At 36.1% G+C, this 13,364-nt stretch overlaps 1 protein-coding gene across 6 annotated transcripts in view; it reads left to right on the plus strand.

The window, feature by feature from the left end:
- The window catches only part of FBXO3 (F-box protein 3), a 33,624-nt gene that overhangs the window by 2,768 nt on the left and 17,492 nt on the right, over positions 1–13,364 (plus strand). For all 6 annotated transcript variants that reach the window (XM_054438977.2, XM_054438978.2, XM_054438980.2 and 3 more), the window contains exons 2-4: positions 977–1,066; positions 2,802–2,965; positions 13,195–13,309. In XM_054438977.2, the coding sequence (XP_054294952.1) occupies positions 977–1,066; positions 2,802–2,965; positions 13,195–13,309 (369 nt within the window). The remainder of the gene's footprint in view (positions 1–976; positions 1,067–2,801; positions 2,966–13,194; positions 13,310–13,364) is intronic.

A 13,364-nucleotide genomic window follows, 5' to 3' on the forward strand; every position in this document is an offset into this window, starting at 1 on the left:
TCCTATGTTTACAAAAGTTAATTTGGGCATCTCCTGAGCTTGGCAGAAAAGGATGAGGATGATGTTTCTGTAAAATCCGAAAATCAAACAAAGGCAATTTTGTTTACTATAGATTGGTTTTTAACACACCTTAGTTATGGCCTTGACAAACCTGATGTGATTTAAGATTCTGTTGATTAGCTGTTGCCCAAGTGAGATCTTTGAATACCTACTTTCTATTAATATAACTTGTAATTTCTCTCTGGAAAGGATAGAGTCCTAATCTTAGGTTCATTCTTTTTACAAATTAATTATGTAGAGTAGAATTTACAGGATTGCAACACTGTTGTGTTAGAAATCTTTATATAGTAAGAAAGTTATTTGCTTCTAACATTCGATGTTTTGGGGCAGCTGATAACTTGTGTAGCCATGACTGTTGAATCAGAACTGTTATGATTCAGGCACCCTCTATAGGTGGACTTTCCAGTAGTTGCTTTAATGAAAACGTGGTTTTTGTGGCAATACTTTTTTCCTTTAAATAAAAAATTTTAAAAAACAAAAATAAAAAGTTTGTGTATTTAGTAGCATACATCTTACAGATCTTGGGAAAAAACCCCAAGTCCCTTTGTTTATGACTAAATAACTTTCTTCCTATATGTAGAAATGAGTATTGTCCTGATAATAAGCATAGGACAACTCCTTGATTTGAGATTAACTCCAATGGCATATATGGTTTGTAGATATTTTTGTGAAAAATTACAATTGTAGATGTTTCAGGGTTCATTTGTGAACTCAGTTTCACTACTAACAAGGCAATTGTACTACTTAGCATGTTAAACAGGTTTTAGAAAATAGTTTTGTAATTATAAAGGTAATAAGTGAAAAATAAGAGAAGCAAAAGGCATAAAACAAAACTTAACAATGAGTATTTTAATCTTTATTTTTAAATTGTTTTCTTACTTTTTTTAATACTATCGGTGAATCTGGTTACTGCCAGCTGTTGTTATGTCAGTCGAAGACTTAGCCAGCTATCAAGTCATGATCCGCTGTGGAGAAGACATTGCAAAAAATACTGGCTGATATCTGAGTGAGTATTCGAGGAATATGTACTTCTGAAAACTGGCCCTTGGCTTCTTCCATAACACTAGTTTGTCCTGATTCTCCTCTCTAACCCTTGTCTCTTTATCTCCTTTGGTGGCTCTTCTCATGCCTGCTAGTAAATGTTGGTATTTGCCAAGGTTCTGTCCTTAGCCCACTGCTGCTCTCCCTCGCTGAACTCTACTGCATGCATTGTTGCCGTTTATAGTGACTATCTGCATGCTCCTAACTCCCAAACCTGAATCTCCCTCCCTGACTTCCCCACTGAGCTCTAGAATTGTTTGCACAACTGTCTGCTGGACCTTTCTATTGGCTGTCCCACACTTATTAACTGGATCAGTAAATGTTAACAAATTTGACAGAATCAAAGTACAGATGACAGAAAGTGGGAGTTGAGAAAGGTGGAAGAAATGAGTAGGAATGCCAATATCTTTTCTTAGATTAAGTGGAGTCAGGTAGTGACTAAAGTTGGTGAAGTAAGAAGCAGAAGTTTAAGCATATTATTTAAAGCTGCAAGCTTTAGACAGAAGTGAAAATTAATAACAGAGCTATCAAACATTGGGAGGAAAAAGAACAGGGTAAGGGGAATTTTAAGTATTGCTAGATCTTCCTGTGTTTCTCTTTGGGGTATCAGTAGATGCATGTGAAGTTGATAAATCAAGAACTAGAGGCATAAACATTTAGAACTATAGAGGTAACTTCTAGAAATACCTAAGATTTCCTTTGAGGAGTTGGACTTAAAACAGGAGAATAGTTTTTCATCGTAAGTTCTTTGGTACTTTTTAGTTTTAATAATCTATGTGTATATTATTTAGATTAATAAAAAGATGCTCCCCTTCCCTCTCCTACCCCCGCAAAAAAAACAAAACAAAACAAAAAAAAACCCACCCTGAATTGTTCTTTTCCCTATTCCTAAAGCTGTCCTTCAGCATTCCCAGTCTTCATAGCAGCATCATCCACTCAGGCATCCAAATCAGAATTAGGAGTCATCCTAGGCGTGTCTCTCTCTCTCTCTCCCCACTTCTCTCCCTCCTTCTACATTCATCACAAAGGCTTACCAAGCCTTTCTTACTAAGCTCGTTAGCATGTTACCTTAAGGCCCTCTGTGGCTGCCTTACCCTCTATCACTTCTGATTCTTAATTTTATACTTCATTCTTTCTCACTGGTTAGACTCTTACCTTTTTTGAAGGCAAAAAATGTGCCTTATTTTTTTATATTCTCAGTGGCTAAGTGGACACTCAATAAATGCTTGGGGAATTTTACCAAATAGGAATGTTGAATCATGTAATTACTTTCACGTTCTATGATTCTCAACTAATTCAATGTAGATATGTGTTAGATTAATATTATTATATCACAAGATTCTAAGTATTCTCTAAAACAATACATGATGCCTTTACAAGTTTATAATTGGTATATTTTTAAGAGTAAGTTGAAATTTATATGTTATTACTATTCATATTTTATTAAAGATTAGAAAACTGAAAAAAATAAGTAGAAAGAAAAGGAGAAAATGAGTGCCTAACAATTCCACCATGCCAGTAGTAACTTTTGTTAAAATTTTTTTATGTGTATATCACTTTTTGCTATCTGATCTTCATTTGTGGCTAAAATATAATGAAAAGGAAGGGAAAAGTACAAGTTCCTATATGTTGTAGGTATCTAAAATAAATGCTAATATTATTTTAAAAGATTTTAAATCTCATGTTTTTCATCTATTTAGGGAAGAGAAAACACAGAAGAATCAGTGTTGGAAATCTCTCTTCATAGATACTTACTCTGATGTAGGAAGATACATTGACCATTATGCTGCTATTAAAAAGGCCTGGGATGATCTCAAGAAATATTTGGAGCCCAGGTGTCCTCGGATGGTTTTATCTCTGAAAGGTACTGGGAATGCAGGGTCCCTTTCCCCATTTTCATTACTGTTAGTATAAATAGGTTAGTTTAAATAACTTTGAATCTCTGTCATCTACGCAACTGTGTTAACCCAACCTTGTCTGTGATTTACTGTTCATATTTGGCCATGGAAGTAGGACCTTCACTCTAGTGCTTACCCTGTTTTTTCTCAGTCTTGGGACCCACGTGGTTATTTATCAGAAGGGAAAGCTGAACTTTTATCCTTATATTTGTTTTCTATTAAGAAAGTAGTAATGCTAAGATTGTGTGAGAGTAACTATGGTGATTTCTTTTAAAAGATTTTTTTTTTAATTGTGAAATTTTGCCTACTGTACCAACACTGTTTCCTATTTTCAGTACAAGTAAATGTTTGTTTGATAGTCTAATATTCAGAAAGACCCTTGGTCTTTACCTGTGTAAGAGCAGCCTAGTAGAGTAAGGAAAACTTTTATCCTTATTTTGACGTTTGCAAAATAGTAGAACTAAGATTTGAACTGAGGTCTGTTCGACTCCAGAATATGCTCTTTCTATTACACCATTATTGTCCAATTTTGGCAAGAAATATTAAGCTATTTCCATTAATTTGATTGAATTAATGATCATGAAAATAGACAGATCGTAGATAGATTGCCACCCTCCAAGTTTTTTTCAGATTTCTACACTGAAAGGCATTGTATAGATGTTCGGTTTTGCTGAGCTAAAATTGGAATCAGTTCTTCTCAAATATTTTCTTCCCTTTAGAACTAAAGACTCTTTTGAAACAGTATTCCTTTTGCATTTTGTGTTTCCTTTCTAATTTCCCATGCAAATATTACTTTCATACAAATCACAGTTGCATGACGAGGTGCTTGAAACTGAATTGCTAGAAGGTAGAAGAAAGAATGATTTGGCAGAAAGAGTAGAGCTTTGAAGGAAAGTACCCTTGATTAATATTCTGAATAGCTTCTTTTCTTAGAAGAAACGAATAATACTATTTACTTGGTATGTAGGGTTGAATATTTCAAGAGGAAAATAAATCTGAAAATAGATATTTGGTGATGATAAGGTAATGGCTTACAGTAGCTATTATTAATTAAACAGAAAGCTAGGCACTGGCTAAGTATTTCTTGAGTATTACTCCATTTAATTGCAAAAGTCCTATGGGATAAATAATTACTATTCTCATTTTATAGGTGGATTACCCAAGGCTTGAAAAACTAAGTAAGTTGTGGCCAGGCGCGGTGGCTCACGCCTGTAATCCCAACACTTTGGGAGGCCGAGGCGGGTGGATCACGAGGTCAGGAGATCGAGACCATCCTGGCTAACACAGTGAAACCTCGTCTCTACTAAAAATACAAAAAATTAGCCAGGCATGGTGGCATGCGCCTGTAGTCCCAGCTACTCAGGAGGCTGAGGCAGGAGAATGGCGTGAACCCGGGAAGCGGAGCTTGCAGTGAGCCAAGATCGCACCACTGCACTCCAGCCTGGGCGACAGAGCAAGACTCTATCTCAACAAAACAAAACAAAACAAAACAAAAACTGAGTTGTTTAACCATCACAAAGGAAAAGGCAAAACCAGGATTTGGATATAGAGCAGACTCCAGAGCTATGGTCTTAACATTGGCTGAAGGGAGACAGGACCTATCCTATTATGTTTGGAATGTCTTAGAATGTATATTGGACTAGAAGAGCTAGTTTAAATATTAGGACATTTGGAATATGGTATGGTATATGGTTCTGCTCTTAGGCTCAGAGCTATCAAGAAGATAAAACTAAGGATATGTAACAGCTGCTGCTGCTGCTTGTTTTTCTTTTCCTTTTTCCATTTTTTTTTTTTTTTTTTTTTGGTGCATGAATTTTGGTATTTCCAGGCTCCCTGTACTACCTAGCAGTTGGAAGTGAGGTTGTCAGATAATTCCTTGACAGCTTCTGTTTTACTCCACAGTGCCAGTTCTCTGGGGCTTTGCCATGAGTTGGAATAGGATAAAGGCTCTTTGATGTCTGCAGTGCTGGGGGTTCTTGGAACCCTAGGCTTATGAATTTTAAAACCAAGTCAGGAACCTAGCTGCTCACCTCGGCTGCCACAGTCTCTGATTCAATTGCAAGGTTATAGAGGTTGCAGATAAAAAGGAAAATCAAAGCAGATAGGCATTGGACTTGGGGAAGTTTTTATGGAGCATCTTGAAATTAAGATATATTGTCACATATTTTCAAATCTCATATTTACCTTAAGTTTTGGCTTAGAATTTTAGAGTTGGAAGGCACCTTAGAGACTGTTTAGACGAGGGGTTGGCAGACTTTCTCTTTAAAGGACCAGACAGTAAAATTTTAGGCTTTGTGGGACACATGGTCTCTGTCACAACTCTTCAACTCAGCTGTTGTTGTGGAAAAGCGGCCAAAGATGATGCATAAATAAATGAGTGTTGCTGTATTCCAATAAAACTTTATTCATACAAGGAGGCAGCAGGCCAGGATTTGGAGCATGGACTATAATATGCCCATCCTGATTTATGCTAGTAAGTTGAAGAAACATACCCAGAGAGTTTAAGTGACTCATGCAAGGTTATCAAACTAGTGACCAAGATACAACTCTAATCTAGGCTTCTTGGCTCCTGGTAACTTTTTCACTGTTTCCTTCTATGAGTAGGTTAAGGAGAAAGAAAGTAAATAAATATTTACTGAGTATGAGTAAAGCACTTTATTAATCCTCACTGTAATTCTCTAAGGTAGGTGGTATTATCCCCCTCTTGAGGATGAAGAAACAGGATTAAAGAGGTGAAATAGCTTGCTAGAAATCATGCAGTCAGTGTGTATCAGTCCATTCTTGCATTGCTATAAAGAAATGTCTGAATCTGGGTAATTTATAAGACAAGAGGTTTAATCGGTTCACGATTCTGCAGGCTATACAAGAAGTATGGTGGCATCTGCTTCTGGGGAGGCCTCAGGGAGCTTTTACTCATGGGGAAAGCAAAGTATGAGCAGGCGTGTCACATGGCAAAAGCAAGATCAATAGGAAGAGGGGGAGGTACGGCACACTTTTAAATAGCCAGATCTCATGAGAAGTCACTCACTATCTTGAGGACAGCACCAAGGGAAGGATGCTAAACCATTCATGAGAAAAAATCCACCCCATGATCCAATCACCTCCCACCAGGCCCCCCTCCAATATTGGGGATTACAGTTCAACATTAGATTTGGGAGGGGACACTTATACAAACTACGTCAAAGTAGTAGAGCAAAGATTAATTCTGGTCTTTCTGCCTCCCAAATTCTATTATAGTTGGATACCTCTTTCAACCTTGATTTTACTGTATTGTAAACATACATTTCCTTTTAGTTTTCTTTTTGCCATGTCTATTTTTGTCTCTTTCTCTTCTTCAAGAAATTCTTAGTTTCTTAATGTTACATGTTAAGTGTCTAACATGAGGCACATACCATACAAATATTAGTTTCTTTCCTCATCCAGTAGTTCAGGTTGCCATTCAGCTTCGTTTCTTTTATACTAAAATTTCTCTTTTTTTAAAATGAACTTTTTATTTTGGAGTACTTTGAGATTTACAGAAAAATTGCAAAGAGAGTTCAGAGAGTTTTATACACCCCTCACCCTTTACCCTTATATATCCCACTGTGGGACATTTATGAAAACTAAAACATCTTCATTGGCACATTACTATTAACTAAACTCCAGACTTCACTTGAATTTCCCCCGATTTTCCATTATTGTCCTTTTTCTGTTCCAGGATCCAGTCCAGAATACCACACTGCATTTAGTTGTCATGTCTTCTTGGTGTACTCTGATCTGTGGCAGTTTCTTTGTCTTTTATGACCTTGACAATTTTTTGTTTGTTTGTTTGTTTGTTTTTGTTTTTGTTTTGAGATGGTCACTCAGGATGGAGTACAGTGGCATGATCTTGGCTCACTGCAACCTCTGCCTCCCAGGTTCCAGCGATTCTCCTGCCTCCGTCTCCCAAGTAGCTGGGACTACAGTCACGAACCACCACACCTGGCTAATTTTTGTATTTTTAGTAGAGACAGGGTTTCACCATGTTGGCCAGGCTGGTCTTGAACTCTTGACCACAAGTGATCTGCCCAAGTAGGCCTCCCAAAGTGCTGAGATTACAGATGGGAGCCACCGCACCCAGCACCTTGACAGTTTTGAGAGAGTACTTGTCAGGTATTTTGTATTAGGTTAGTGCAAAAGTAATTGCAGTTCCTCAAATCAGCTTCGTCTTGATATTTTACTGATGATTAGACTGGAGCTGGAGTTATGTTTTTTTTTACAAAGATAACTGCAGACGTGAAGTGCCCTTCTCATCACATTATATGCAGGGGTACATGCTCTCACTAATGGTTTTAAGTAGCATACAGAAATAGGCACAAATTGTAAGTGCACAACTCATTGAATTATCACAAGGTAAACATGTCCATTGTAACACCCTCCAGATCAAGAAGTAGAATATTATCTGTACCTAGAAGCCCTCCTCATAGTCCTTCCCTCTTTCACAGAGGCAACCACTATTCTGATTGTTAATGCTATTGAGTAGTTTTCTTTTTTGAACTTTATGTAAGTTGTATGATAGTATTTTGTATGGATTATTTCTACTTTGTTTGTGAGATTCAATCTTTTTGAGTGTAACAGAGTTTGTTCATTTTGGCTGCAGTATAGTACTCCATTATCTGAGTAGGCTATTCCTTCTACTGTTAATGGATATTTGGGTTATTTCTATTTCTGGCTATTACAAATAATGCTGTAAATTTTTATATACATTGTTGATGTCTATATGAGTATATTTCTACTGGGTAAATATCTGGCATTGAGTTTGCTGGGTTATAGAGTTGCTTATGTTAAACTTCAAAAGATGGTGTTTATTTTTGAAAGTAGTTCTACCAGTTTACATTCTTACCAGCACTTTAATGTTGTCGTTCTTTTTATTTTAGCCTTTTTGGCAGGTGTGTAGTGGTGGTTTTAATTTGCATTTCCCTAAGGATGTAGAATAATGACAGTTGTATTTCTATCTTTCCAAGCCTCATATATCATGTATTTCTTTTTCTTGCCTTACTGCACTGGTGAGGGCCTTCAGTACAGTGTTGGAGAGGAGTAATGATGGGATAGCGGGCATCCTTATCTTTCTGATTGCAGAGGGAAAGCTTTAAGCATTTCACCTTTAAATAAGATGTTTGCTGTCAGGTTTGTTTTTTTTTTTGTAGATATTCCTTATCAGATTGAAGATAGTCCCTCTGATCCTAGTTTGGGAAGAGGGTTTTTGTTTTTGTTTTTTAAATGGATAATTGAATTTCTATCAAATGCCTTGTCTGCATTATGATTCTCATGATTTTTCTCCTTACTCTGTTAATGCAGTGAAATGCATTAATTGCTTTTCTGAATGCTAAACCAACTTTGTATTTCTGGAATAATCCTACTTTGATTGTAATATATTATCTTTTTTATATGTACTGGATATAATCTGCTAGTATTTTATTGGGATTTTTACATCTATGTTCATGAGAGTTTGGCCTGTAATTTTCCTTTCTTGCAATGTTCTTGTCAGGTGTTGGTATCAAGATGATGCTGGCCTTATAAAACGAGTCGGGAAGTGTTGCCTCTTTTTCTGTTCCCTGGAAGAGTTTATGTAAGCTTGGTCTTATTTTTTGCTTAAATGATTAGTAGAATGCACCAGTGAAGCCATTCAATTCTGGAGTTTTCATTGTAGGAAAGTTTTAAATTATGGATTCAATTCCTTTATTAGATATAGGACTATTTTGATTTTCTATTTATTCTTATGTCAATTTTGATAAGTTGTTTTCTAGGAAATTGTCCACTTCATCTATTTTCAAATCTATTGACATAAAGTTTTTCATAATATCCTCTTATCTTTTTAGTGCTTGTTGGATCTGTGGTGATACCACCTTTTCCATTTCTAATATTAATTATTTATACTTTTGCTGTTTTTCTTCATCAATCTTGCTAGATGGGGTGAATTAATTTTATTAATCTTTTCAAAGAGCTGGCTTTTGCCTTTGCCAATCCTTTACTGTATGTTTGTTTTTTATTTCATTAATTTCTTTGATGTCTTCTCTTTGAATTTACTGTGATTTTTTTTTTTTTTTCCTGACTTGGGATCATTGCTTGGATCATAGATTTTCAGGCTTTCTTATTTTTTTAAATGAATTTAGAGCTCTAAATTTCCCACTAAGCACATTAGTTTGTCCCATAAGTTTTAATACACTGTGTTTTTATTACCATGCAGTTCAAAGTATTTTCTGATTTCTTTGATTTCTTCTTTAACCCATGAATGATACAGAAGTGTATTACTTAATTTCTAAATATTTTGGACTTTTAAAGTAATCTTTTAAATATAATTTATATTTTAATTCCACTGTGATCACAGGATATACTTTATGTGAGTTCAGTCATTTAAAATTTGTTAGGACTTATTCTGTGGTCCGGTATATGATCTATTTTGGTCAATGTTTTGTGTATACTTAAAAACAATGTATTTTCTGCAGTTATGGAGTTCAATACTGTATATATAATTAGGTAAAATTTGTTAATCTTGTTCAAATCTTCTACACTCTTACTGAATTGTTTATTTTGTCTGCCTGTTCTGTTAGTTATTGAGAGAAGTATGATAAAATCTATTGCTGTGGTAGGCAGAATTCTGAGATAGTCCCAAAATTCCCACCCACTGGTGTACATGCCTGGTATAATGATCTCTCCTTGAGTGTAGGTGGTACTGTGAAAATAACTGATTTTCTTCCATTAGAGCATATTATATGAAAAAGGTGAAGGGATTTTGCCTATGTAATTAAGGTCCCAAATTAGTTGAATTTGAGTTAATTATTAATCAAAAAGCAAATTATCCTGACTGGGCCCCACTTAATCAGATGAGCCTTTAAAAGGGACTGGGCCCTTCCAGAAGTCAGATTCAATGTGCCTCTCCTGTTGACTTTGAATAAGCAAACTGGCATATTATGGAGAGGGCCACATGGTAGAGAATGGTGGGTGGCCTCCAGGAGCTGAGGGCCTCAGTCCTAAGGAATTGAATTCTGCCAACAACCAGTGAGCTTGGAAGAGGCTCCTAAGCATACGATGCATAAGATGAGATAGCAGCCCCAGTTGATGCCATACTTTCAGCCTTGCGGGGCCTGAGCAGAGGATCCAGTTGAGTCATATCTACTCCTGACCTACAGAAACTGTGAAATAATAAGTGCTTTAAGCTGCTAATATTACAGCAGGAGAAAACTACAGCCACTGTGATTGTAGATAATCGTTTCCCCATTTTAGTTGTCATTTAAAAATATATTTTAAAGCTCTTATTAGGTACATAAAATTAGAATTGTAACATCTGTGTAGTGAATTTAACCTTTTTGTTATTACGAAAAGGCCTCCATTAGCGCTAATAAAGTTGTTTGCCTTAAAGTCTCATTTCATGTGATTTTAGTAGAGCTACTCTAGCTTTGTTTTCTGTATTTACTTTAAGATGTGTCTCGTATATAATTTTTTGTTTTTTATCTGATCTGTCAGTTTGTCTTTTCATTAGATTATTTAGTCTATTCATATTTAATAGATTTACTGATGTGTTTGAGTTGAGGAATACCATGTTTCTGTTTTTCTATTTGTCCTACCTGTTCACTGTTCCATTTTTGTAATCTTCTTAATTATGTTTTATTCCATTCCCTTCTCCTTTCTTTTTTTAGTGATTATATTAGAGATTAAAACATTGCATCTTTGACTTTTTAAAGTCTAATGTAAATTAGTACTTTTTCCACTTCCTGGACAATGAAAGAACTTTAGAATGCTTTAACTCCAATCACCTCCCGCCTGCCTTTTGATTTATTGTTTTTGTGATTTTGTTTTTTAACATATTTAATTTCCCTGAAAACATTCTTATTTTACATATTCAATATTCTTTTAGACTTACCTTGATATTTATCTTTTCTGGTTGCCCTTTATTCCTTCCTGTGTCTTCATACTTCCATCTGGGATCACTTTCCTTCCACCTGAGGAATTCCTTTTGGTATTTCTTCTAACTGCTGCTGCTGAATTTTTCTTTCGTTTATCTAAAAATGTATTTATTTCATCTTCATTGTGGAAGATATATTCACTGGTTGTAGGGTTTTGGTCAGCAGTGATTTTTCTTCATCAGTTTGAAGATATCATTCTTCTGACTTCTATTGTTTCTTTTCTTTTTAAAGACAGGGTCTTGCTTTGTTGCCCAGGCTGGAGTGCAGTGGCACAATCATAGCCCATTGCAGCCTCCAACTCCTGGGCTCAAACAATCCTTCCTGCTCAGTCTCCCGAGTAGCTGGGACTACAGGTGCGACACCATCCCTAGCTAATTTTTAAGTTTTTTTTTTTTATAGATGGGGTCTTACTATGTTGCCCAGGCTGGTCTTGAACTCCTGGCCTCAAGCCACCCTCCCACCTCAGCCTCCCAAAGTGCTGGGATTACATGCATGAGCCACTGAGTCCAGCTAACTTCTATTGTTTCTGTAGAGAATTTAGCTGTCAGTCTTATTGTTTCTCTTTTGAAGGTAATTATACCCTCACTGCACCCACCACACTGCTTTTAAAATTTATCTTTGTCTTCGATTTTAGCAGTTTTCCAAGATGTATCTAGATAACTTTTCTTTGTAATTTTTCTCCATAGGGTTTATGGTGCTTCTGAATTATCGTTTGGCATTTTCATCAATTTTGGAAAATTCTCTGCTGTTATCTCCAAATACTGCTTCTACCTCATTCTGCTTTTCCTCTCCCTCTGGGATTCTAGTGCATGTATCATAGACCTTTCTGCCATGTCCTCCCATATGTGTCTTAGGCTCTTTTTGTGTTTTTCCATCCTTTTTTGTCTTCTGACCTGGCTTCCAGTTTATAATTCCCTCTTTAGCTTTAAAACTATGATTTGCTGTTAAACCCTTTCAGTGTATTCTTATTTTAGTTTTTGCATTTTTCAGCTCTAAGATTTCCATTTGATTCATTTTTATAGTTTCTAGTTCTCTGCTGAAATGCTCCATCTTTTCATTTAATTCATTGAATATATCAGTTGTGGTTATTTTTAAGTCCATGTTTACTAACTCCAATAACAATGTATTATGGATTTGGTTCTATTTTCTATTTTTTCCTCTTTCTTTAGTCAGATCTTGTCTTTGTATAGGCCTAGTAGTTTTTAATTTATTGCTAGACATAATTTGAATTTTGGGGTAATGTTGTTTTCTTCTAGAGATTACTTTTGCTTTTGGCTAGCAGCTAGTCAATGGGCAGATCACTGTAACGCAATCAGGGATTGATATGATTGAAAGCTGGGCGTCTTTGTGAGGACTAGTCTTATTTTCAGTTCATCCTTTTTCCTAGGATGTCAGTCAGGATCCTAGCCCAAAAACCTTGGGTTTTACCAGGTCCCTCTCTCCTTTGTGGACCCTGAACTCTGTTTTTTTTGCCCTCTAGCCCTGTGGTACTGCCTAAAGCTTTGCTCAGCTTCTTGGCCACTCAACCTCATATGTGCTTTCAGAATTGACAGCAATTCTTGTCTAAAGGCAAGGTGGCTTCCGATGCCTGGCTCACCTCTCAGTCTCCCTCTTCTCCTGAACCCCTCTCCCCTACCGTTGTGACTCTTCGAAAGTCTTCAAGCCAATTTTTTGCTTTCACTATTCAGCAAGAGGTTTGGTCCAACAACCTGGTGGGCTGCTGCTGAATGTCGATCTCATCTCTTGGTATTTGTGATTATTTCCCACTTCTCAAAGCTAGAATATGTGGCAAGTTTACAAATATACAAAATAGAGTTCAAGTTAATGGGCTCCTCACACATGAACCATACCTTATGTCCTATATTTCCCACTGAGAGTCAATGTTAAAACTCTTAAATAACATCAGTTTAGAGAACTTCCAGGGGTTTTGTTGTTTTTTTTTTTTTTATTTTAAATAAAGCAGTATGAATTATTTTAGATTTAGGAAATTTAGAGGTTTGTGTTATAATGTGAAAACATTATTGTGAATCTCATTGGTGCCCACTTTCCATGTTTTACTAAGTGCCAGTGTTTTCCCTGTTGGGAGGAAACTAAGAAATTTGCTTTCTCAGTGCTTCAAATTAGTTTTCAATCCATTTCCTTCTATTTCAGCCATATATTTTGGACAGAATTCACTCACTCCAAGATTGTTTCATTAGTTAGCAGATAGATTGCATTTCTTCTTAGATTTAAGGCTGTTTCTTCGCAATTCACTCTTTTTTGTGCCCTTATAGAGGGTGCTCGAGAGGAAGACCTCGATGCTGTGGAAGCGCAGATTGGCTGCAAGCTTCCTGACGATTATCGATGTTCATACCGAATTCACAATGGACAGAAGTTAGTGGTTCCTGGGTAAGATATTCAATGTTTTGGTTATTTTTAATGATGCAAGTTATTTTTTAGAATG

The sequence above is a fragment of the Pongo pygmaeus genome, chromosome 9 (assembly GCF_028885625.2).
Source record: "Pongo pygmaeus isolate AG05252 chromosome 9, NHGRI_mPonPyg2-v2.0_pri, whole genome shotgun sequence".
Taxonomy (NCBI): domain Eukaryota; kingdom Metazoa; phylum Chordata; class Mammalia; order Primates; family Hominidae; genus Pongo; species Pongo pygmaeus.